The sequence below is a fragment of the Bufo gargarizans genome, chromosome 11 (genome assembly GCF_014858855.1).
Source record: "Bufo gargarizans isolate SCDJY-AF-19 chromosome 11, ASM1485885v1, whole genome shotgun sequence".
Lineage (NCBI taxonomy): Eukaryota > Metazoa > Chordata > Amphibia > Anura > Bufonidae > Bufo > Bufo gargarizans.
In genome coordinates, this window is record NC_058090.1 from 29,999,404 (window position 1) to 30,022,638 (window position 23,235).

A 23,235-nucleotide genomic window follows, 5' to 3' on the forward strand; every position below is an offset into this window, starting at 1 on the left:
CTGTCAGCAGGATCAATCCTATTAAACCAGTGTCTCAGTGCACTGAGGGACGTGGACAGCACGGGAAAGCTCAGGTGCACTGAGGAGCTAGACCTGTCCTTTCAGTGCACCGAAGCCCTAATTTGCTGCATAGCCAATTTTTCACAAGACTGGTCTCATTTTACACAGCAGGATTGACCCTACGCAGAAGTATGCCTGGTTTATTTGGGTTGATCCTGCTAATAGGTGCTTTTTTAAGGTACGGTATATCCCTTCTGTAGGTAAAAACATTACAATTTACATTGTTTTTTTCCCTTCCACTGACTTTCTGCATATAAGGTGGGGGCTACTTGGTGTTAAATTATCTTTTTAAATAAGCATACAAAAAAATTATAGATTCACAAAAAGTTGGGACACTGTCTAATTTAGAACCTAATGGCAGCAACACATCGGGGCAACAAGGGACTGGGAAAGTAAGGCTACCTAAACACGATGCAGATTATGTGCAGTTTTTCCACACATATTTTCGTGAGATAAAGCTCTTGAACTTGTGCAACAGATAAACTTATATTTAATAGGGACTCTGTCTTTTCAAGAAGATATGTTGATAGCAGGGAGGGTGTAACTACAGTCTCTGAGAAATAAGTTTAACTTTATACAGTTTATCAGGAGGGGGCACCTACTGATCCTGCTAGTGGGCGACAGACCCTCTTGGTGCTCAATCTCTATCTCTCCACAGTAGAAACTCTCTCTCTGCTGCAGTGGAGAATCTGGCAGGACACTTCTGAGGCCTTGCTGGTCTGACACAGTTGTGTTGCACTCTTCCTTCAGTGCCATACAATGCTCTGCCTGCTGCAGCCTCTCTACCTGTCTGGGCTGCACTGCTTCACTTGGGTGGCTGCATCACACCACCCCTGAGCTCTGGTAACGGACCCTGCTCTGGATCTCTGACACTGCACTCCCCCTCTTCTTCCCCAGGCCCTGGCTGAACTGTTCCTCATGTGCAGCAGGCTTTGTTTTCCCCTGTTATCTCTAGCTGGGAACTGGCTCCCTCTGCTGGACATAAATGATGACCTGCAAGTCTCTATGTTCCAGCACTGCAACAGCTCCTCCAGACACTACACCTCTGCTCCGGATCCATTCATGTCAATGGGTCCGGAACTGCTGTTGCTCGTGATTTGCAACACAGACACGGCGACCATGCAGTCGTCTGAATGGGGCCTAACACTTACTTTTCCATTCTTTTGTTGCCTCCACATCAACCTAATATGTATTGCTGCCATCAACTTCTAAATTAAAGTGTAACTGGCGTTTCATTTTTTATTCCCTAATGGTATAGTAAACCCTGCTGTATAAGTGCTTTTGTGATTTAAAATTTTATCATTTTCAGTTTTACCTGCTAATAACTCCCACAAATGCATGCTACTTTCCTATTCAGCAGCTCTCCTCTCACAGCGTTGCCATGTGCAGTCCGTCTTCTCAGTATTCTAACAAGAGATGGAAGAGCTCTGGGAGGAGGAGCTCAGCCCTGACAGCCTGGAGCTGGGCTCAGGCAGAAAGTGGAGGGGGGAGGGCTGCTTTAGATGGTGATATCTTCTCAATGGTAGCAGCTAGAAATATGCAACTGGTTTTGTTTGAAAACTGACAGTCCAGGCTTTCATACAAGAATGACAGCTCTAGTCCAAGCAACAGAGGAGAAATCACAGTTAAAAATAGAGTCGGGAGAAATCGCTTTTACTTTCAGCTTCATTCATAGCATCCCGATTTCTATCATTGATATCTTACTCTGTACTGAACAGATTTATGTCATTCTGGTATTGTCAGCTTTTAGCTGTCAGCTTTCAGACAATACAAAGCCCATACAAAACTTTAATCCAGCTCACCTTCCTGGTTGGGTGAATATTCCCGACTCCAGAGGCCCTGGGGGAGTGCCTATATTTCTAGCTGGTACCAACCCAGAGATATAAGCAGCTAAAGCATACCCCCCCCCTCCCTGTCAGTCTGGAAGAGAATGAGGGACAGCTGGCTATTAAGAGGTTAAAAGAAATGCTTACTGATTTAATGTAATTGCAGGGCTTGTCTCTGGTTAGCTGTATGTGAGGATACACACTGCTCTGGGTACTGTGGGAAGTTATCTGCGTTCTGATTGGTCCTGCTAGTTCATGTGAGGAGAGCAAGGGCTTATGGGAAGTGAGGGAAATACAGGATGGCCTCAAGGAAGGGCAAAGAAGAGCAGCAGAGGCCATCTTAGGAAGTTGCTGAAATAGAGGCACAGGCTGCTAAGGGCTGAATGCAGACATCAGAAAGGTAAAATTAGCTTAAAAATGCAGCTTCATGAATATCTTCCCTTCAGCATCACATATTAGGAATTACATATTTGGTAGTGAAATGGCAGTTACACTTTAACTAATATTTTTTGTGTTCTATGATCCATTGTGAATAAAATATGGGTCTATGAGATTGGCAGACCTATTGTGTTCTGTTTTTATTTACACAGCGTCCCAACTTTTTGGGAATTGGGGTTGTACATATCTGTATATTACTGTATACACTAAAGGACAGAAGGACAATTACATGATATTTTTGGATCCTGCTGTGTGAATTGATTGCGTATTATTATTGTACAGTTCTTCATGTTTTGCTCCCTTTCCAGCTAGTTCATCATATACCAGAGGCAAGTCTAAATTATCAAAAAGTCCCACCAGGCTCCACTGGATTAAAAGACTTTGATCAAAGCGTGAACGACAATCGCGATGAAGATCCCATGAAGAGAAGGGCTAGAAACCGAGAAGAGGTAGACACGACACATTCTACATATGTGGCCTCTTTATAGCAGAGTCGCACCCCTCCCCATTATCCATGTGCAGTCATCCATTCCACAGGATCCCGGCCTTTGGCTGAGATGCCTCTATGCTGCGAAATAGACCATTGCACACAGACAATAGAGTCCAAATAAAGGGAAGAACAATATAAAAATTAAGTATGTTTAAAAAAAAACAAACAAAAAAAACATCCCATCACAATTTTTTTCCTCCCATATTAACAGCTTATATTTGCAAAGAGTTATCTCCCAAGAAAGAGAACCATCTCGCCAGCGCCACCTATTGATTTGGCTCCCTATAAGTCAAGATTAAACTTTCCTAGAAGTCTTGGGATTTCACAAAGGCATATAGCCAAGACAGAGATCTTGTCAGATCCCAAGGCTTGTTAGAAAGCTGGATCTTGACTCATAGGGAGCCACTTCCAATAGGTGGCAGCTGGCGAGATGGTTTTCTTTCTTGAGAGGTATATCTTTGCATATTCTTTTCCTATGGAGCATTGACAGTAAGTCTCCATACAGAACTGGTCTCATTAAAGAGATTCAGCACCCTAGCAGCCTATATTTGAATATTCAATGTATTTTTTTATTTTTTATGTGTGGATGGTTTTCTGGATATATTTTTGAGGTCACTCATGTATTTTACTTCCTGCCCTGGCTCTTAACTTCCTCTCCCCCCCCTCTAGTGACTCAATTAAAGCATCACACATTACACTGATAAGTGCAGTGCTCTTCTATGAGCATCCGGGCCTGTCAAGAGAACACTATAGCTGTATAACTGTTATCCCAATCTACTATTATACTAACAGATAACCTCTTACCATCACAGCAGCAGTAAAATGGCAAGAAGTTACCAATCTATATAGGAGTTTTATCTCTCTGTGCTGACTGCCACAGAAGGACAGGAACACAGAAAAATCTGGTGGAGACAGCACGTCCTCAAGTGAAGTAACTTCACTTGAGGACGTGCTGTCTCCACCAGATCTTTCCGTGTTCCTGATCTTCTGATCCTTGTCGGGGAACTCTCCACTCCCCCCGGAGACGCGCACCCACTACTAATTGGACTAGGCGTGCTGTCCTCCCTCTTCTTTTGCCACAGAAGGAATTTGTATTTAATTTTCAATGTCATAGTACTGCCAAAATGAAAAAGAAAAATGGGCAAACATTCTTTAAAAAATTGTTTTCTAGGAGTATTAAGTTTAAAATGATGGACATGTCAATTTAATGCCAAGGGTTTAAAAAAAAGTTTTCATAATTTAGCTAATTGTTAGTTATATGTCATTTTATGTCATCATTATCATATTTTCTGGTTGTATAAATGTTGTTATTTTTATATAGTAAGAACATAAAATATGGGACACCTTACTTAAAAATCAATATATGGAGTGTTTTCATGCTGTGAACAACCAATGTACAGATGTGGTTCAAAGGAAACCTCCTCTTTAGCAAGGTGGCTCAGTGGGTAGCCCTGGTGCCTTGTAGCACTGGGGTCCTGGGTTAGAATCCTACCAGGGACAACATCTGCATGAGGCTTGTATGTTCTCTCCGTGTTTGTGTGGGTTTCCTCTGGGTACTCCGACTTCCTCTAAAAAATATAAAAATGGCTAAAATGCCTTCCTACTAAATTTATCCTATCGTGCGTTGTGTGTGTTGGTCGAGCACCTATATGGCAGCCACTGACTTCCCAGGGAGTCCGCCTAGTTGTTTGAGTCCCTGTGAGAAGTAATTCTGGTCCCATAATGGTCCCTCTAATAACCTGTGGCAAAATCCACATTTAACATGAGGATTTGATGCAAATTTTGCTGCAGGCTTGCCGTGGACTCTATTTTGCAAATAATCCATGTTATCTTAAAGGCCATCTGTCAGCAGATTTGTACCTATGACACTGGCTGACCTGTTACATGTGCGCTTGGCAGCTGAAGACATCTGTGTTGGTCCCATGTTCATATGTGCCCGCATTGCTGGGAAAAAATATATTATTATATGCAAATTAGTCTGTAGGAGCAACAGGGGCGTTGCCGTTACACTTAGAGGCTCTGCTCTCTCTGCAACTGTCACATCCTCTTCACTCTGATTGACGGATCACGTTCTCACTGCCTGGTCTTGTCAATCAAGGTGGAGAGTGCGCGGCAGTTGCAGAGAGAGCAGAGCCTCTAGGTGTAATGGTAACGCCCCCGTTGCTCCTAGAGGCTCATTTGCATATATTAAAACATCACCATATGAACATGGGACCAACACGGATGTCTTCAGCTGCCAAGCGCACATGTAACAGGTCAGCCAGTGTCATAGGTACAAGTCTGCTGACAGATGTCCCTTTTAATCTCATTCACTTTGCTGCTGTTGGATTTCGCACATGCAAATCCACAGCGGATGTACCCGAACTCCTCCTTCATTCCTCCTACCAAATGCAATATGGGCTATTGAGACATTCTCTTTAGATATTTGATATATGGAATTTTTTTATTCCATGAAAGCACAAGAAATTTGACATGACTACAGTTTACACGGCCACTAAACATTATACATTGATGTCACCTTATTAAATCTCCAAAACTCTTTTCTTATGTTGCAGGTGATCTTTGACAACCTCATGCTGAATCCTGTGTCACAGCTATCACATACAATATGTTCCAATACCGAAATACTCACTGAAAAAATGAAGTAGGTTAATTTATTTTTTCCTCACCACGACCGTCTAGACAGCACATATTTTTTTTCAAAAATGTATTAAAATGATAAATTTCCCCCTTCCGCCTAGAGTTCTATTTTTGAACAAAGAAAAAAGTTGGGAAGAAATCGAAGCAAAAATGAACTCTGAAAATGAAGTGCCAATACTGAAAACGTCCAACAAGGTAAACATCCATCTCTTAAAGGGAGTTTCGTGCTGTTACAAGTGATAGCGTATTGCTAGGATATGCTGTCTAGCATTAATTGGTGGGGGGACTGACTGCCGGTACCTCCACCATTCCGCAATATGGCAACTTCAAGCAGACGTGGCCAGAGTTGGATTACAAACCAAAGATTCCTGCATGGCTAGGCAACACCTCCTCCATTACATTGCTGGAATGGAAAAACGGATCCTGCAATATACAGTGATGCGTGCATGGCCCCTTAGAAATGAAGGGGTCAGAGTGCTCTCTGCAAAAAATAGCAGATAGCACATGGGTGAAAAATACGGTCATGTGCATGAAGCCTAAATCCCTAGCTTACTGGCGTCTTCTGCAAGTCCAAATTCTATGTTTTTCACTCCACCTGTGTGGTTGCTTTTGCTGCCAGTCAGGTTATCAGACAGGCCCATGATAGCAGTACGTCCTGTACCGCCATTATCCAGCCTTATATGAGACTTATGTTTGGTCCAATCAGTGGTTAGAGCTGGGGTTGGTTGAGATGCGACCAAGGGTAATATCTATATGTAGTTTGTACTGTATCTGTCACCCTCCCCACAGAGAGGTTTCTGCATAGTGAGCTACGATTCACTGCAGCCCTGCTGGTCAGACAAGGACCAGGTCCTCTGCCGTAGCATTACAGTGTAGCTGAGAAGACTAAGGCTAGTTTCACACCAGCGTTAAAAGTATCCGGCAGAGGAACAGCCTGCCGGAGTTTATCGTATCCAGTATTGATGAGCGAAGCAAGCTTCGGATGCTACATCCGAAGTCGCTTTGTTTAAAACTTTAGTTTAATTACTTTAGATTAATATTTTACGGAGATCTGTCTCCGTACAGTATTAGAATGAATGGCTCCGATGACCCGAAGTCAGTTATTTGCAAAGTCATGCGAGACTTCATTGAAACCACTTTGAAACTTGGAACCGAACTCTGCTTCGGTTCTGACTGGTATATCCGAAGTTTTGAACGAAGCGACTTCGCTCATTACTAGTATACTGACATAGCCAGAATGGACAGGAGCATCGCCAGAATCAATTGACTATAAAGGGATCCAGCCTGTCTCCAGCAATAGTGTGGGGCTTGCTCCAGTTTCTGTCCTGCTGAATCCTTGCACTCGTGCTGGAAACCCTCTAGATCCCAGACAGGTCCCATCATAGCGAGCTCCAGCAGGAAAAGGCAGTATCCAGCTGTGCCAGATACAATGATGGTTTTAAGGCTTGTGTGAAACTAGCCTAAGTAGGAAGGGATTATATTGTTAGCTGCCAGAGGAGGAAGGAGACTGATTCTGGCCAAAGCTCAGCCCCAGCAGAACAGGTTAGCAGCCGCCCTAAGGGGGATTAATGGAATGAACCCTTTATTATTACTTACTTAGATTATTTGATATCTTTTATCTTTTAAGGAAATCAGTTCTATTCTGAAAGTTTTGAGAAGAGTTCAGAAACAACTGGAAGGTATGTCTTCTATAGCCATATACTTTTGTCTCCTGTTTGAATACTATTTATGTCCCCTTGGGATCGGTTTTAATTCTTTGTGCATGTACGATAATAATTTAGGATGTTGTAAGTTAATCAGTGCCCCCCTTGTTTGTATATAGGAACATTGATGCAACATAAATTACTAGGATGTTTTTATTCCTTGCAAAGCAATTTTGATGGGGACCTCTCAAGTTGATCATGGAGTCTGATCTGCAGGCGGCATGTTATAGATCAGGAGGAGTATGTTAATAGTTTTGTAGGAAAAGATGAAGGTCCAGATGGGTGTTACCAGTTGGGGGGTGTCTCTGCACAGTCTGACACTAACAGCACTGATTCGATGTTGTCTGACTGTGTCGGGGCACACCTCCAACTGGTAACGCCCAGCTGGACCTTCACTGCAAACTGCTAGTAATTCATTCATAACTTCTAGCAGTAATAATAGGAATGGCGCAATATAGAGACATAAAAATAGATTCTCTGGAATTGTAATTACATGGGGAACGCAAGTAGTTACTAAAACAGACATGTCAGGAGAGGTGATTGGACCTCTTCTTCAAAAGGAACATTCTGGGGGGAAAAACTTATACAGTGGGGGAGATTTATCAAAACTAGTGCAGAGGAAAACTGTCTTAGTTGCCCAAAGCAACCAATTAGATTATTCCTTTTATTTTCAAAAGGAGCTCTAAAAATTAAATGGTGGACTCTGGTTGCTATGGGCAACTAAGCCAGTTTTCCTTTGCACCAGTTTTTATAAATCTCCCCCACTGTGTTATATGTCCAGGGGATAAGGGGATGGAGCATAACACAGGGATTCTCCATGGAGGCATTTGAATTTCTGTGTCATGCTCCGCCCCCTAGGCCCTACACTACTGCTAGTAATTCATTCATAAATTCTAGCAGGAATAATAAAGGAATGGCAAACCACAGAGTCCTAAGAATAGATGCTCCATAATTGACATTTCACGGGGAATGCAAGTAGTTACTAAAATAGACATGTCAGTAGAGGTGATGGGTCTCTTTTAATTTTTATAGGTATCTGTTGTTCTTCTTAATATTAATGGTGTTTTATCTCCTCCCACAGTTATAAATGCAATTGTTGACCCAGCCGGACACTTCGAGGTTATCCCTACTAACAAGAAAATCCCACCAGTCACTCAAACGTCAGCACCTCAGGCTAGGACTAATAGCACTGTTTCAAAAATAGAGTCGCGCCAACCGGTCCGCCTAAGAAATTACATACAAAAGTCCAGCTCGGGCTCTTCACGATCACCGGAATCCAGCTTTGGTAGAGATGAAGAAGATGCTTATGTTTGATTGTTTTTTTTTTTTTTTTTTTTTATATATTATTTATTTCATATTTTTTTTTTTATATATATAAATAGCTCCATATTGTAACAGTTTATGTGGCTTCTGGTTATGGTATTCTAAGTCCGCGTGCTTGTCTTCAGGACTTTCTGTTCTCACAAATGCACAAAGTCTGTGTTTTGCAAATGAATGTTAAAATTGTCTCCGAAACTTGCACCGTTGACCAGCTCATGCTCCTCGCAGAAGCAAATTTACTTGAAGATTATTTTTTAGCGTAGAATTTTGGTTTGAAAAAAAGTGCCATAAATTCAAGACCTGCATATTGTAAGTTGTTCACGCTGACGTATATATTTCTTGTACGTAGATTGCACTTAACGACAAAAAAATATGTTTTCCTGGTTATGTCTGTAATTTAAAAACTATATTAGAGTTAGGTCAAACTAGTACCAAGAAGCTCATGTGACTGGTCTTTTGCCAAAACGCATTACCATATTACATTTTTGTAATGTACGAAGCCTAACATTTTTTTTCCCAGTATTTTTTTATTTTTAGTTTTTTTTACTTATTGTGATTCTCAGATACATTTTAGACATTCCCATTGCATCAGTGGTGCTGTCTGTATTTTGTCTGCCATTCACCCAATCACAGGACCTGTTAGGCGGAATGCTTAAGATTTTAAGTCTTCCAGATAAGGTTTGTTCCCATCAGCTGGAACACACTAATATATTGTAAATGGCATAGACTGTACTCATCCTTTTTTTTTTTTTTTCTTTCCTGTTCATTTAAATTACATATTTGATCTTAGAACAGTTATCCATTTCTTTAAAAAAAAAAAAGTCAATTGTCACGCACAGTATCAGGATTGAGATAAGAAAGAACACTAATTGAAAGGGTTTGAGAAACCGTTATTTAAGGAGTCCGGGATAAAAAAAATAAATAAAAAAAACAGGTCAAAGAGTGATATTGCATAAAATTCTAAAAAAATTAATAAATAAAATTACTTACCTGTTAAATCCCAGAAAGGGACACCATGTTCATGTGTAAAATGTGATAAAGTTTATTCAGTGTGTTTGCAAGTTTAAAAAATTCACAAACTTCATCCAATACATGAGGATCAAATTTAGGTCACAGGAGGACCTTTTTCAAATCCTTTCTGGAGCGAGGTTGTATCGGGAGCTGTTCCTTTCTGGAGCGAGGTTGTATCGGGAGCTGTTCCTTTCTGGAGCGAGGTTGTATCGGGAGCTGTTCCTTTCTGGAGCGAGGTTGTATCGGGAGCTGTTCCTTTCTGGAGCGAGGTTGTATCGGGAGCTGGCAGAAGGCACCGCAGTAGGATGAAGGGTGTGATGGCTTTCATTTCTGGCATTTGATGGATTAAGACCGAGAAGACACGTTGTGTGTTACCATTCTTTACCAACTACTTGGGCCAAGTTCACGTCACCATTAAACTTTCTGTTCTTCTGATCCGTCAAAAAGTACTTTTTTTCTTCCCCGTCAAAAATAACTCGGAATAACAGATGTGATGTGAACCCGGCCTAAGGCTAGGTTCACATCTCCATTTCGTTTTCCATTCTTCTGATCCGTCAGAAGAACGGAAAACAGACAGAGAAAAAAAAATGGATCCTTTATTTCGAGCATCCATTATGCTAATTTTGAATCCGTTTTAGCCGTTTTACGTCAGAGAGCCGTAATTTTGGACGGGAGAAAAAGTCCTTCACCAAGTACTTTTACTTCCATCTAAAATAACAGATCTCAGGCGGAAATTGTTAAAACAGATGCTAAATGAACATAGTGGATGCTCAAAATAAAGGATCATTTTTTAGTTTCTTTGTTCTTCTGACGGATCAGAAGAGAAGAAAAGCTGAACGTGATGTAAACCCGGCCTTACCTGTTAAATTCCCTCGCCACTCCAATATTGCCTTGTTGAAGCCTGCTGCAGTCTACTAGGCTGTAGTAAAGACCTTACATGTGACGGTCACTGGAGCGGCAGGGAATTTGACCGATAAATAATGGTACTTTTATTATTTTTATGATGCAATTTTCACCCCTTGGACCATATTTCTGTTGATCCCGGACAACCCTTTAGTGAAACCATCTTAAATTAGATTTGTAAAAAAGACATCTATATGTAAGATAGTTATACAAAATTCTTATTGGAAAAATATAATTTTATAGAGTTTTGTTTTTTTGTTTTGTGAAACACCATTTCAATATCTGAAAGGGCAGTTTATATAAATATATATATATATATATAATTGGAGTAGATCCTTTGAAACTATTCAGAACCTATTAGGACATATGGACATCATAAAGTGGGCCATGCCCCTTGCTTGGAACCCCCAAAGCTGACTTTCTCTGCTGGAACAGCCTGCCGGAAGAATTTACCCTTAGTGTGAATCTAGGCTAAGAATGGCTCCTCCAGTGATGGAATTGGCCCATTCATGTATTGCATGGTTGGCCAATCATTTGAATGTAATACTATGATGGATGCAGGGAAGTGTATAGAGGAACAAAACCGATCTAGTTGATTACAACTGAGGTCCTCAGTTCCAGAGAAGCAGTATTCTTCATGATATAACCCCTTTTGAATATTGAAAATTCACCTAATTTTTGTGAGATATTTAATAATTTTATCAGATTATGGAACCCAGTGAAGGTTCTACGTAACTTTAATATCGTTTAGCAAATCATAGTATTTTTCTAACATATTAAGCAGGGTCATCAAGAGTCTTGTCAAAATTTCTATAATGTCTGTTTTCTCATTTAACATGATGTCCTCCATGCTGGAAAATGAATGCTGAATTGCCAGGCTGTGAAAATGTATTCTTGCCAACCTCACTATATAAGATTTATTATTATTTTTTGTACAGTATCTGCTGCTGTTTAAGGGTATGGGGACCTTCTTCTGGTCAAATTATTTGTAAATGCATGGGCCTGCAAATTATTTTTTTTTCTTCAAAGAATTATTAGTGTTGTGTTTATAGGTTGATTATGTGCACTAAAATCTATTCCCCCCCCCCCCCTTGGGTTTCTTTTATGTATATTTTGTATTTATTTTGCACATAGCTGTAAATTGATATCTTTAATTTAAGTGAGAATTAAAATCGAGATTCTGTTTGTTTAGAATTAATATTTTTTTTTTTTATGGTTCAGATATTCGGATATTTCTCAAGATAGCCGATAACACATTTGCATTTAGTCGCCGTTTGCAGGCATCATCATATAAATCGGGCACTAGTGACTACACATCAACTTTAAAAGGTCCAATGGGTTGAACACCAGTGAATACAAACAACCGTATAGATCAAAGTAAGGGCTTGTTCACACGAACGTGCCGTATTTTGCGGCCCGCAGATTGCGGATCCGCAAAACACGAATACCGCCCGTGTGCCTTCCGCAAAACGGACAAGAATAGGACATAACTCAGAATTTTTGAGGAGCAACGGATGCAGGACAGCACATGAAGTGCTGTCTGCATCTTTTGCGGCCCCGTTGAAGTGAATGGGTCCACACCCAAGCCGCAAAAAATGCGGCTCGGATGCAGAACCAAACCACGGTTGTGTGAATGAGCCCTAAGGGTCAGTTCCAGGGTATAGTTAAAGAAACACTAGACAAATCAGATATATTATTTATGTCTTGTGCAGGGTCTGAAGTAGAATTTATTGGGGAGTTTATGGAGCCGTGTTCACCAGTTTTCTGGCGTAAAATTGTTGCAAAATTTGGGCACTCTGCATTTTAAGGCAACAATTTGCAACTTTTTGTGATTTTTATGCTGCTCTTTCCACTTTGGGAAGGTGGACATGGTTAGCTAAGGTTTAAGGTTGCAACAATGTGACCATTTCACTCCTGTAGGGAGGTAGCATAAAAACTAGGATATCTCCAGACATATTTGATGTGAAAGATGCACAAAAATGTATCAAACCTCTTGGATACATTTGGTACAAAGTTAGGCAATGTACAGTAAACTCGAACAAATCTGACTTCAAAAACTCCCTTTATGATCTTTCTTCCACCTATGGGTCATGCTCAAGCCCTTTGTATACACAACTGCAGGGAAAACGATAAGGGTACGACCACATGGGATGGTTGGAACGCGGCCGCGCTGCAGTTAGGTACTGCATGGCCATACAGCCGCAGAGGGCTCTAATTAAACCAATGAGGACTGCCGTATTTAGTCGGGCCACATTGTTAACGTGGTATTGAAGGTGTCAGGTGGCCATTAACAGTACAGACCAACTAAACCGTGCTGTTTTTATTAGTGGTCATGCTTTTCCAGGCCACAAGGAACTCCCAGTAAATTCTGGCCCACTTAAGGGCTCGTGTACACATCCGTTGACCTGCCGTTCCGTGCATTGGGGACTGCAATTTGCTGTCCCTAATGCACGGGCAACATCCGTGTGGATTCAGCAGACTGCTCCAGACCTATTCAACTTGAATGAGTCTGTGATCTGTCCGCACCACTACTTTTTTGCGGTGCGAAACCCCACAGAAGCACTGCAAAGTTCTGTGCCTCCGTTCCGCAGCGGACCCATTAAAGTGAATGCGGGGTTCACATGGCCAGTGCCCGTATATTGCGGACCCGCTGTTTGTGGTCCGCAATACAGGTAAGGCCGGGCAACAGCCTTGTGCATGAGCCCTATGCCAGCAATGGTTCCTCGAATGCATGTTGATGTCCAGTAGCCCATAACTCAATTGGACCAAACATCATGTAAGTGCCAGCCGTGACTTGTTTTTGCAGAACTGTACAGCTCTGTCAAAAATATATTATATTTAGATAGATAGATATTTTTTAGATAATATGTCTTATTCTTATCCTAAGAAGGGAAGCAAACTAAGCTGCAGGGCATTCACAAGATGCCCAGCATACCTAGCTATGGCACTCTATGCCCTTGGGGCCACCTGGCCCCTACCCTTTCCCATAACAGATTGGGCCCCCCTTACAACTTTTTGTTAACTTTTTGATTACCCTTCCCTGGCAGCCATTAAGCACCGCACATTTGCAGAGCTGTCCCTGCATCACGTTCAGATCTTTCCTCATGGCTCTTCGCCAAAATACAATGTCCAATAAACTTCTAGATACGTTTTGAAAATCTCTTAAAAAAAAAAAAATCTAAAACATTTTACAGTATTCAAGTTGTGTTTTTTATTTCAAGTGCCATTCTTTTATTTGACCTTGTCAGGTTATGGGTGCCATGCAGCTCTTGAGAAACATGGCTGCTTCTTCCAGGTTGCATCTGGTAGTGCAGCACGGGGATGAGTTGCAATTCCGTGCACGACCTGTGGACAGATGGGGCACTCTTTTTGGTAGAGAGCAGCCTTGTTTTGCTAATTTGGTACAATCTCTTTAAATATCTGTATTCCTATTAACTGCTATCTTGCAGATTCTTTCATTGATGGAAAGTAACAAGTAATTGCTTAAAAAGACAGTAATTACTATAAAACACATGTAATGATACAAAGGTGTTTACTGTGTGAGGGACATGTAGTCTGCATCTGCTAAGTGACCGAAATGTGTGATTAAGTATTCCGCTTGCCCTTTCCTTTCATTTCTGTAGAATTATGGTTGGGTTGCGCATCTCCGATGAACTCGAAAGAGTAATTACTGTGCATTGTGTTTATCCAGTGGAACTGAGCCAAAGACGAGATCACAAGTTTGTATTTTAAGCTTCACTAATTCTCAGCTATGAACCAGCAAAAAAAAAAAAACTGCTGTATTTTTTTCAGTCTTTAGAAGCCAAGTTATATATTAAGAGATTTAGGCCACAAGGGAAACATTCTTTCCCCTTTCCTTTCTTAAAATTATCCCTTAGGTTTCCTTTACACCGTTTTTCTGGCATTTTTCTTGTTTAAAACTCTATGAATTTCGTGTGTTTTTTTTCATTCATTTCATTCATTTATTTCCATGCATTTTCCCCCAAAAAACACAACTAGAGCAAAAAGAACCAAAAAGTGCAGTTTTTTTTCCCCCCGATTGCCCTTTCAAAGGGTAGGTTCACACTGATGTTTTGGGGGCAGATTTTCTTGCAGGTTTTTCAGCCATAGCCAGAAGTGGATCCAGCAGGAAGGAGAAATGTTGGGGCTCTTTCACATGAGCGTGATCCTCCGTTCTGGACACTGCTTGTCTTGCAGGATCACACGGCATTATACTGATTTATAATGCTGTGTGCCTCTGCATGGCCTTTCTTCTACAGGATCATACTAACATAAAGTTGTCACTGTGATTCTGTAACAATAAGGTCGTGCAGAGGCATACAGCATTATAAATGCGTATAACGCCGTGTGATCCTTAGTTTTTTTTACGAACGAGAATCTGCGCTCAAAAACCACAAGTAATCTGCAATGTGTGAAAGTAGCTTTAGGCTACCTGTACAGGGGTCCGGGTGGTCTTGCAGAAGATCTGCACAAATTACTTTGCTTTTCTGCACCACTTGTGGTTTACTTATGGTTTTTGGTGCAGTTTTGCTACAGATCTCACCCTTCGGCCGTATGTATTGTGTGGTCAGCAAAAAATACGGATGACGTCGGTGTGCATTCCATTTTTTGCGGAACGGAGCCCCTAATAGAACAGTCCTATCCTTGTCCGTAATGCAGACAATAATAGGACAAGTTCAATTCTTTTGCGAAACGGTCATACGGAAACGGAATACCGTTTTTTTTTGCGGACCCTTTGAAATGTATAGTTCCGCATACGGTCCGCAAAAAAGACGGAACGGGCACAGAAAGAAAATACGTTACTGTGCAGAGACCTTAAACTGATATGTCTAGGGGAGAATGCATCCGAAATTTGGCACGCAATGGAGCATGCCACTATTGCCACAAGTACTGGTACAGTATGGGCCCTCTGTAGGACACATCGGAGCAACATGGATAAGTAATACAGTCTTGAGCATGAGCCCAATCGCTGTATTCATACAAAGGAGGCCAATTTTCTTAGAAATATTTAGAACATTGATATTCAGTGAATTCCCCCATATTTCAGGGAAAAAAATGGCTTCCCCCATATGCACTTTAGTACAATAAATTTCTAATCGGTACTTTAATTGTATTCAGCGAAGAAGCTCTCATCTGACATTCCTCTGTCCTTCTTATCGTCTGCATCTGAGATGCCTTAAAACAAGTCCTGATTTTAGTTTAGTTTTCGGCTTTCATATGATTTTCTGTTCTTCCGATTCTTGCACTAATTATAAAATGACTGCAATATATGTTGTTGTTTTATTTGCAGTTTTTTCGTATTGAATTTATTTACTGAGTAATTGTATTAGACGTGTTTAGGATTCATTCTCATCCTGGGTACTTGAATATCAGATAAAGGGTAATGTACAAACAGAATGGAATGGTTTGATTAATACTTCAAAAATATTCTAGGAGAATGTGGTATTTTTTATTATTGCACAAGTGGAAAATGGACAGTTCTTGACAAGTGTTTTATGTCGATGAATAAATGTCTATGTTCATGATGCATGAGAGACCGTTCCGCTTATGCTTTCCAGTACTCTGTATATTGCCTATTAAAATATATGAAACTTGTGATTCTAATGCTATTGTGTCAAATCTAGGGTCAAAAGTGATATTTTTAAATCGGTTTAGATGTGGTCCATGCTGAGAATATTGTTCCTCTATAGACACTTCAGTTATAGGGTCTGCAATAAAGTAGTGATCATTGCTTACCTGGCAGATGCTGTGCCGTCGCTCCGGTTTCACATCGACAACACATGACCGCTGCAGCCAATCACTGACCTCAGCAATGCACCGAAGAGAGGGCGGCCATGTGTTGTCCTTGAGACGTCAGCCGAGTAAACAGATCCCAGCGTGGTAACTGCCAGGTACATATTGATTACCAGTTTCTTGCATGTGGATCCTGATTTCATCCTGAAACCCGACAACTCCTTTAAATGCTATCTGTCAGCAGTTTTGTACCTATGACACTGGCTGACCTGTTACATGTGCGCTTGGCAGCTGAAGGCATCTGTGTTGGTCCCATGTTTATATGTGCCCGCATTGCTGAGAAAAATTATTAATATATGCAAATGAGCCTGTAGGAGCAATGGGGGCGTTACCATTACACCTAGAGGCTCTGCGCTCTCTGCAACTGCCGCGCCCTCTGCACTTTGATTGACAGAGCCACGCTGGCCTGATGATGTATACACTGCCCGCTTCTGTCAATCCAAGTGGAGAGGGAGCGGCAGTTGCAGAGAGAGCAGAGCCTCTAGGTGTAATGGTAACGCCCCCGTTGCTCCTAGAGGCTCATTTGCATATATTAAAACATCATTTTAATATGAACATGGGACAGAAGCCTTAAGCTGCCAAGTGCACATGTAACAGGTCAGCCAGTGTCATAGGTACAAAACTGCTGACAGATGCCCGAGGGCTTGCAATGCTGTGCACTGCTAAGTCATCTGGTCGTATTGTCTTGCTGCTGTATTTAATTTCAAAACTCTCCACCAGGACATTCCACTTGCATGGTACACAAATGCAACCGGACAATAAATAAATTAATTAAAAAATGTAAAAAAAAAAATCTGTAAAAAACTACACTATGTGACGGATCATTTGTCTATTATTTTGACTGGTAATTTATTTTCACATTATGTGTACACTATGTTCAAAAGTGGTAATGTTAGTTTTTGATGCAGAATAGATTGCTATTTTATCAAATTTTCCATGAAAAGTGTAATAAATCATTCTTTTTCATGCTAGATGGTATCGGTTTATTTTATGTTTCAACAATTGTGATGTGAACAAATAAAAAAGCCCAAAAACAAACAGTAAGGCCCCTTTCACACGAACGAGTTTTCCGCCCGGGTGCAATGTGTGAGGTGAACGCATTGCACCCGCACTGAATCCGGACCCATTCACTTCAATGGGGCTGTGCAGATGAGTGGTGATTTTCACGCATCACTTGTGCGTTGCGTGAAAATCGCAGCATGTTCTATATTCTGCGTTTTTCACGCAGCCCTGCGTAAAAACTGAATTGCATCCGGAAGCAAGTGCGGGTGCGATGCGTTTTTCACTGATGGTTGCTAAAAGATGTTTGTAAACGCATTGCACCTGCGTGGAAAAAACTAAACGCAATCGCAGACAAAACTGACTGAATTTCCTTGCAAAATGGTGCGAGTTTCTCTGAACGCACCCTGAACGCATCCAGAGCCAATCAGTCACACTCGTGTGAAAGGGGCCTAAAGCCTCATTCACGCGTTTGTGTCCATGCTTTAATCCGTTATAGGATGGTCAGTGATGCCTCGGTGAAAATGTCTGTGATAAATCCGTGTGTTCATTTTTTGCCGTCTGTGTGTCACCCATGTTTCACTGACACTGAACAGCTGAAAAACTATTTTCAAAGCATCTCCTCCTAATGATCCGTGAAACACAGATGGCATCCGTGGTTTTCACAGACCCATAGTGATGGATCCGTGGACAAAATAGAGTAAGCATCTGTGGTAAAAAAAAAACAGACCGTGGTAAAAACTGATGTGTGAATACACACATTAAGGCCCCTTTCACACCAGCGAGTTTTCCGCACGGGTGCAATGCGTGACGTGAACGCATAGCACCTGCACTGAATCCTGACCCATTAATTTCAATGGGTCTGTGTACATGAGCGTTCTACGTTGCGTGAAAAACGTAGCCTGTTCTATATTCTGCGTTTTTCACCCAGCCCTGGCCCCATAGAAGTGAATGAAGCTTCAGTGAAAAACGCATTGCATCCGGAAGCAAGTGCGGGTGCGATGCGTTTTTCACTGATGGTTGCTAGGAGATGTTGTTTGTAAACCTTCAGTTTTTTATCACGCTGAAAAACGCATCAAACCGCATTGCACCTGCACAGAAAAAAAACTGAACAGCTGAAAGCAATTGCAGAGAAAACTAACTGAACTTGCTTGCAAAATGGTGCGCATCCGGACCTAATCAATAGCGCTTGTGTGAAAGAGGCCTAACGCCCATTTCACATGGGCGTTGCGGGAAAAGGTGCGGGTGCGTTGCGGGAACATGCGCGACTTTTCCACGCGAGTGCAAAACATTGTAATGTGTTTTGCACGCGCGTGAGAAAAATCGGCATGTTTGGTACCCAAACTCGAACTTCTTCACAGAAGTTCGGGCTTGGGATCGGTGTTGTGTAGATTGTATTATTTTCCATTATAACATGGTTATAAAGGAAAATAATAGCATTCTGAATACAGAATGCATAGTACAATAGCGCTGGAGGGGTTAAAAAAAAATATATAAACATTTTTAACTCGCCTTAATCCGCTTCTCTTCTGTCTTCTTCTTTGCTGTGTGCAGGAAAAGGACCTGTGGTGACGTCACTCCGGTCATCACATGGTCCGTCACATGATCTTTTACCATGGTGATGGATCATGTGATGACCGGAGTGACATCACCACAGGTCCTTTTCCTGCACACAGCCAAGAAGAAGACAGAAGAGAAGCGGATTAAGGTGAGTTAAATTTTTTATCTTTTAACCCCTCTAGCGCTGGTTTACTATGCATTCTGTATTCAGAATGCTATTATTTTCCCTTATAACCATGTTATAAGGGAAAATAATAATGATCGGGTCCCCATCCCGATCGTCTCCTAGCAACTGTGCGTGAAAATCGCACCACATCCGCACTTGCTTGCGATTTTCACTCAACCCTATTCATTTCTATGGGGCCTGTGTTACGTGAAAAACCCACAAAGAGGAGCATGCTGCGATTTTCACGCAACGCACAAGTGATGCGTGAAAATCACCGCTCGTGTGCACAGCACAATAGAAATGAATGGGTCAGGATTCAGTGCGGGTGCAATGCGTTCAACTCACGCATCGCATCCGCGCGGAATACTCGCCCGTGTGAAAGGGGCCTAAGGGTTCATGCACACAAACGTATTTTCTTTCTGTGTCCGTTCTGTTGTTTTTGCAGGCCATATGCAGAACCATTAATTTCAATGGGTCCGCCAAAAAATAAACGGAAGTTACTCTGTGTGCATTCCGTTTCTGTACGTCCGTATTTACGTTCTGCAAAAAAACAGAACATGTCCTATTATTGTCCGCATTACGGACAAGGATAGTACTTTTCTATTAGGGGCCAGCTGTTCCTTTCTGCAAAATATGGAATGCACACGGACGTCCTTCGTATTTTTCACTGATCCATTTTTTGCGGACCGCAAAATACATACAGTGGTGTGCATGAGCCATAAAATGAATGGGCCCGTGTGCTGTCCGTGGAACACTGACCTGTGAATGAGGCTTGAAAGTCTGTGTACAAGCAAAGCAGCATGTCTTATGGCACATGGAGGCTTCAAGTCTGTAGTAGGGGCATATATGCCCTCTGCGTGCCATTGTATGGTGTCTCCCTGGAGCAATGCTTCTGGGGAAAATACAGTAATACAGCCTGTGATGGAACAGCATGATACTATTCTGTGTACCGCTGTATAAAAAAGGCACAAAAAACACCTGACTTGATCAACCATTTGCACAAGGTTGGATGCCGAGCTACTCATGTCCCGTTCCTCGTCCTCACTGATCTCACTGAAGGTCTGTTCTCCCCCCCCAGCCACGTACAACACCACGGGTACCAGATAGGTGACAACGAGGACCCTGGGATGCCTGCTGTGGTTGGTCTTCCTCCTCCTCAAAGCCACATTCCTCCTCTGACTCCTCTTCCAGCGTTGCCGCAGGTCCAGCAATATAAGGCCGTTTCTGGTGGTGATGGTGACCACAACTCTTCCTCTTCACGCTCATCTACGGCCTGATCCAGCACTCTTCACAGGGCACGCTCCAGGAAGAAAACAAATGGGATGAGGTCGCTGATGGTGCCTTCAGTGCGACTGACTAGGTTTGTCACCTCCTCAAAAGGATGCATGAGCCTACATTGCGCATGAGCGTTCAGTAACGTGGCAAAAAAATTCCCAGCTCCGCAGAGGCTGTCCTAGCACCCCGGTCATACAAATACTCGTTAATGGCTTTTTCTTGTTGGAGCAGGCGGTCGAACATTAGGAGTGTTGAATTCCAACGTGTCGGGCTGTCGCAAATCAATCGCCTCACTGGCATGTTGTTTCGTCGCTGAATATCTGAAAAGTGCGCCATGGCCGCGTAGGAACGCCTGAAATAGCCACACACTTTCCTGGCCTGTTTGAGGACGTCCTGTAAGCCTGGGTACTTGTGCACAAAGCGTTGTACAATCAGATTACACACATGTGCCATGCACGGCACATGTGTCAACTTGCCCAAATTCAATGCCACCAACAAATTGCTTCCGTTGTCACACACCACTTTGCGGATCTCCAGTTGGTGTGGAGTCAGCCACTGATCCACCTGTGTGTTCAGGGCGGACAGGAGTGCTGGTCCGGTGTGGCTCTCTGCTTTCAGGCAAGTCAACACCAAGACGGAGTGACACTGTCGTATCTGGGATGTGGAATAGCCCCTGGGGAGCTGGGGGTGTGCAGTTGATGTGGAGCAAGACGTAGCAGCAGAAGAGGACTCAGCCGAGGAGGTTATGGAAGAGGATGGAGTAGGAGGAGTAGAGGAGGTGGCAGCAGGCCTGCCTGCAAGTTGTGGCGGTGTCACCAACTCCTCTGCAGAGCCACGTATTCCATGCTTGGCAGCCGTCAGCAGGTTGACCCAATGCGCAGTGTAGGTGATATACCTGCCCTGACCGTGCTTTGCAGACCAGGTATCAGTGGTCAGATGGACCCTTGCCCCAACACTGTGTGCCAGACATGCCATGACTTCCTTTTGCACAATAGAGTACAGGTTGGGGATTGCCTTTTGTGAAAATAAATTTCGGCCGGGTACCTTCCACTGCGGTGTCCCAATAGCTACAAATTTTTTGAAGGCCTCAGACTCCACCAGCTTGTATGGAAAAAGCTGGCGGGCTGAGAGTTCCGACAAACCAGCTGTCAGACGCCAGACAAGGGGGTGACTCTGTGACATTGGCTTCTTACGCTCAAACATGTCCTCGACAGACACCTGACTGTGGGCAGATGAGCAGGAACTGCTGAAGGTGAGAGGCGGAGTGGCGGGTGGTTGAGAGGGGGCATCACTAATTTCTTCCAACTGATGTGTAAATAACTCCTCTGACAGATCAAGTGAAGCGGCTGTGGTGCTGGTGTTGGTGGTGGCGGCAGGCGGGCGAGTGGTAACTTGAGAGGTGCCCGAAGATGAGCTGGAGGAGGATGGTGCGTCAAGGTTCCGAGCGGAAGCTGTAGAAGATTGGGTGTCCTGTGTTAGCCAGTCAACTATGTCCTCAGAACTTTTTGAGTTCAGGGTACGTGGCCTCTGAACACTGGGCATTATTCTAGGGCCAAAGGGAATCACAGCACCACGACGGCCCCTGCGGGGTGGCCTGCCTCTGCCTGTTTTTTTTTTTTTAAATGCAAGCTACTGTGTGTGACACCAGATATGAGTGGCACTGGTGGCACTGGCAGAAGTTGGCAGAGTAGACACTGTAGGCCTGACACACACGCTTGCAGAAAACTAACTGCTATTATATTACAGTCAAAAAAATAATTTTTTATTTTTTAAATGCAAGCACTGGCAGAAGTTGGCAGAGTAGACGCTGTAGGCCTAACACACACGCTTGCAAAAAACTGCTATAATATTACAGTCAAAAATGTTTTTTGTTTTTTTTGTTTCTGTGTGTGACACCAGATATGAGTGGCACTGGCAGAAGTTGGCAGAGTAGACGCTGTAGGCCTAACACACACGCTTGTAGAAAACTAACTGCTATTATATTACAGTCCAAAATGTTTTTTTTATTTTTTAATGCAAGCTACTGTGTGTGACACCAGATATGAGTGACACTGGTGGCACTGGCAGAAGTTGGCAGAGTAGACGCTGTAGGCCTAACACACACGTTTGCAGAAAACTAACTGCTATTATATTACAGTCAAAATTTTTATTTTATTTAAATTTTTATTTTATTTTTTAAATGCAAGCTACTGTGTGTGATACCAGATATGAGTGGTAGCACTGGGCAAGTGGGCGCACAGTATACGCTGTGAGCCTGACACACATGATGGCAGGCAACTGCAATTAGATTACAGTGAAAAAAAAAAAAAAAAAAAGCAGACTGATGTACTAGCCCTAAAAAAGGCTTTTTGGGGTGCTGTCAGGACGCTGTCCTTACAGCAGATCAGAAGTGTCTTTCAGGACTGGAGTAGACACTGAATACACTGGCCTAGCTATCGATTTCCCTATTAAATCAGCAGCAGCTACACTGTCCCTCCTCTCACTGTGAATGCAGCTTCCGAATGAATCTAAAATGGATGCTGTCCTGGAGGTGGGAGGGTCCGCTGCTGATTGGCTGGAATGTGTCTGCTGACTGTGAGGTACAGGGTCAAAGTTTGCTCAATGATGACGAATAGGGGGGCGGACCGAACATCGCACATGTTTCGCCCGCCGCGCCGAACGCGAACAAGCAATGTTCGCTGGGAACTGTTCGCCAGCAAATAGTTCGGGACATCTCTAGTGTAGATGCGCAGCATAAATTGGCATGCTGCAGATTTCAAATCCGCACCACAGGTCAATTTAAATTGCTGATTTTTTTTTAATGCAGCTTGTGGATGAGACTTCTTAAAATCTCATCCACTTTACCGATACTGCGCAACACAAAAAATCCACAGTGGCAAATCAGACCTTCAGGAGAAGGGAACTGATTTTCAGTTGCAGAGATTTTCTGCAGCAAAATCTGCCCCACGTGAATGCACCCTTAGAAATCTCATATGCAGACTGCACAAAAAAAAAAGTCTACACTATAAATTCAATTTGCAATCTGAATTTGAAATCTGCAGCATGTCCGAC

The 23,235-nt window shown here is 42.6% G+C and overlaps 1 protein-coding gene across 1 annotated transcript in view; it reads left to right on the top strand.

Moving 5' to 3' along the window:
• CEP170B (centrosomal protein 170B) overlaps positions 1 to 11,480 on the top strand; it is a 72,405-nt gene extending 60,925 nt beyond the window's left edge. Inside the window, 5 exon segments of the mRNA XM_044272187.1 lie at positions 2,633 to 2,773; positions 5,370 to 5,458; positions 5,556 to 5,649; positions 7,082 to 7,133; positions 8,239 to 11,480. Coding sequence (XP_044128122.1) covers positions 2,633 to 2,773; positions 5,370 to 5,458; positions 5,556 to 5,649; positions 7,082 to 7,133; positions 8,239 to 8,471 — 609 coding nt within the window. The 3' untranslated portion in view covers positions 8,472 to 11,480.
• Positions 11,481 to 23,235: the final 11,755 nt, after the last annotated feature.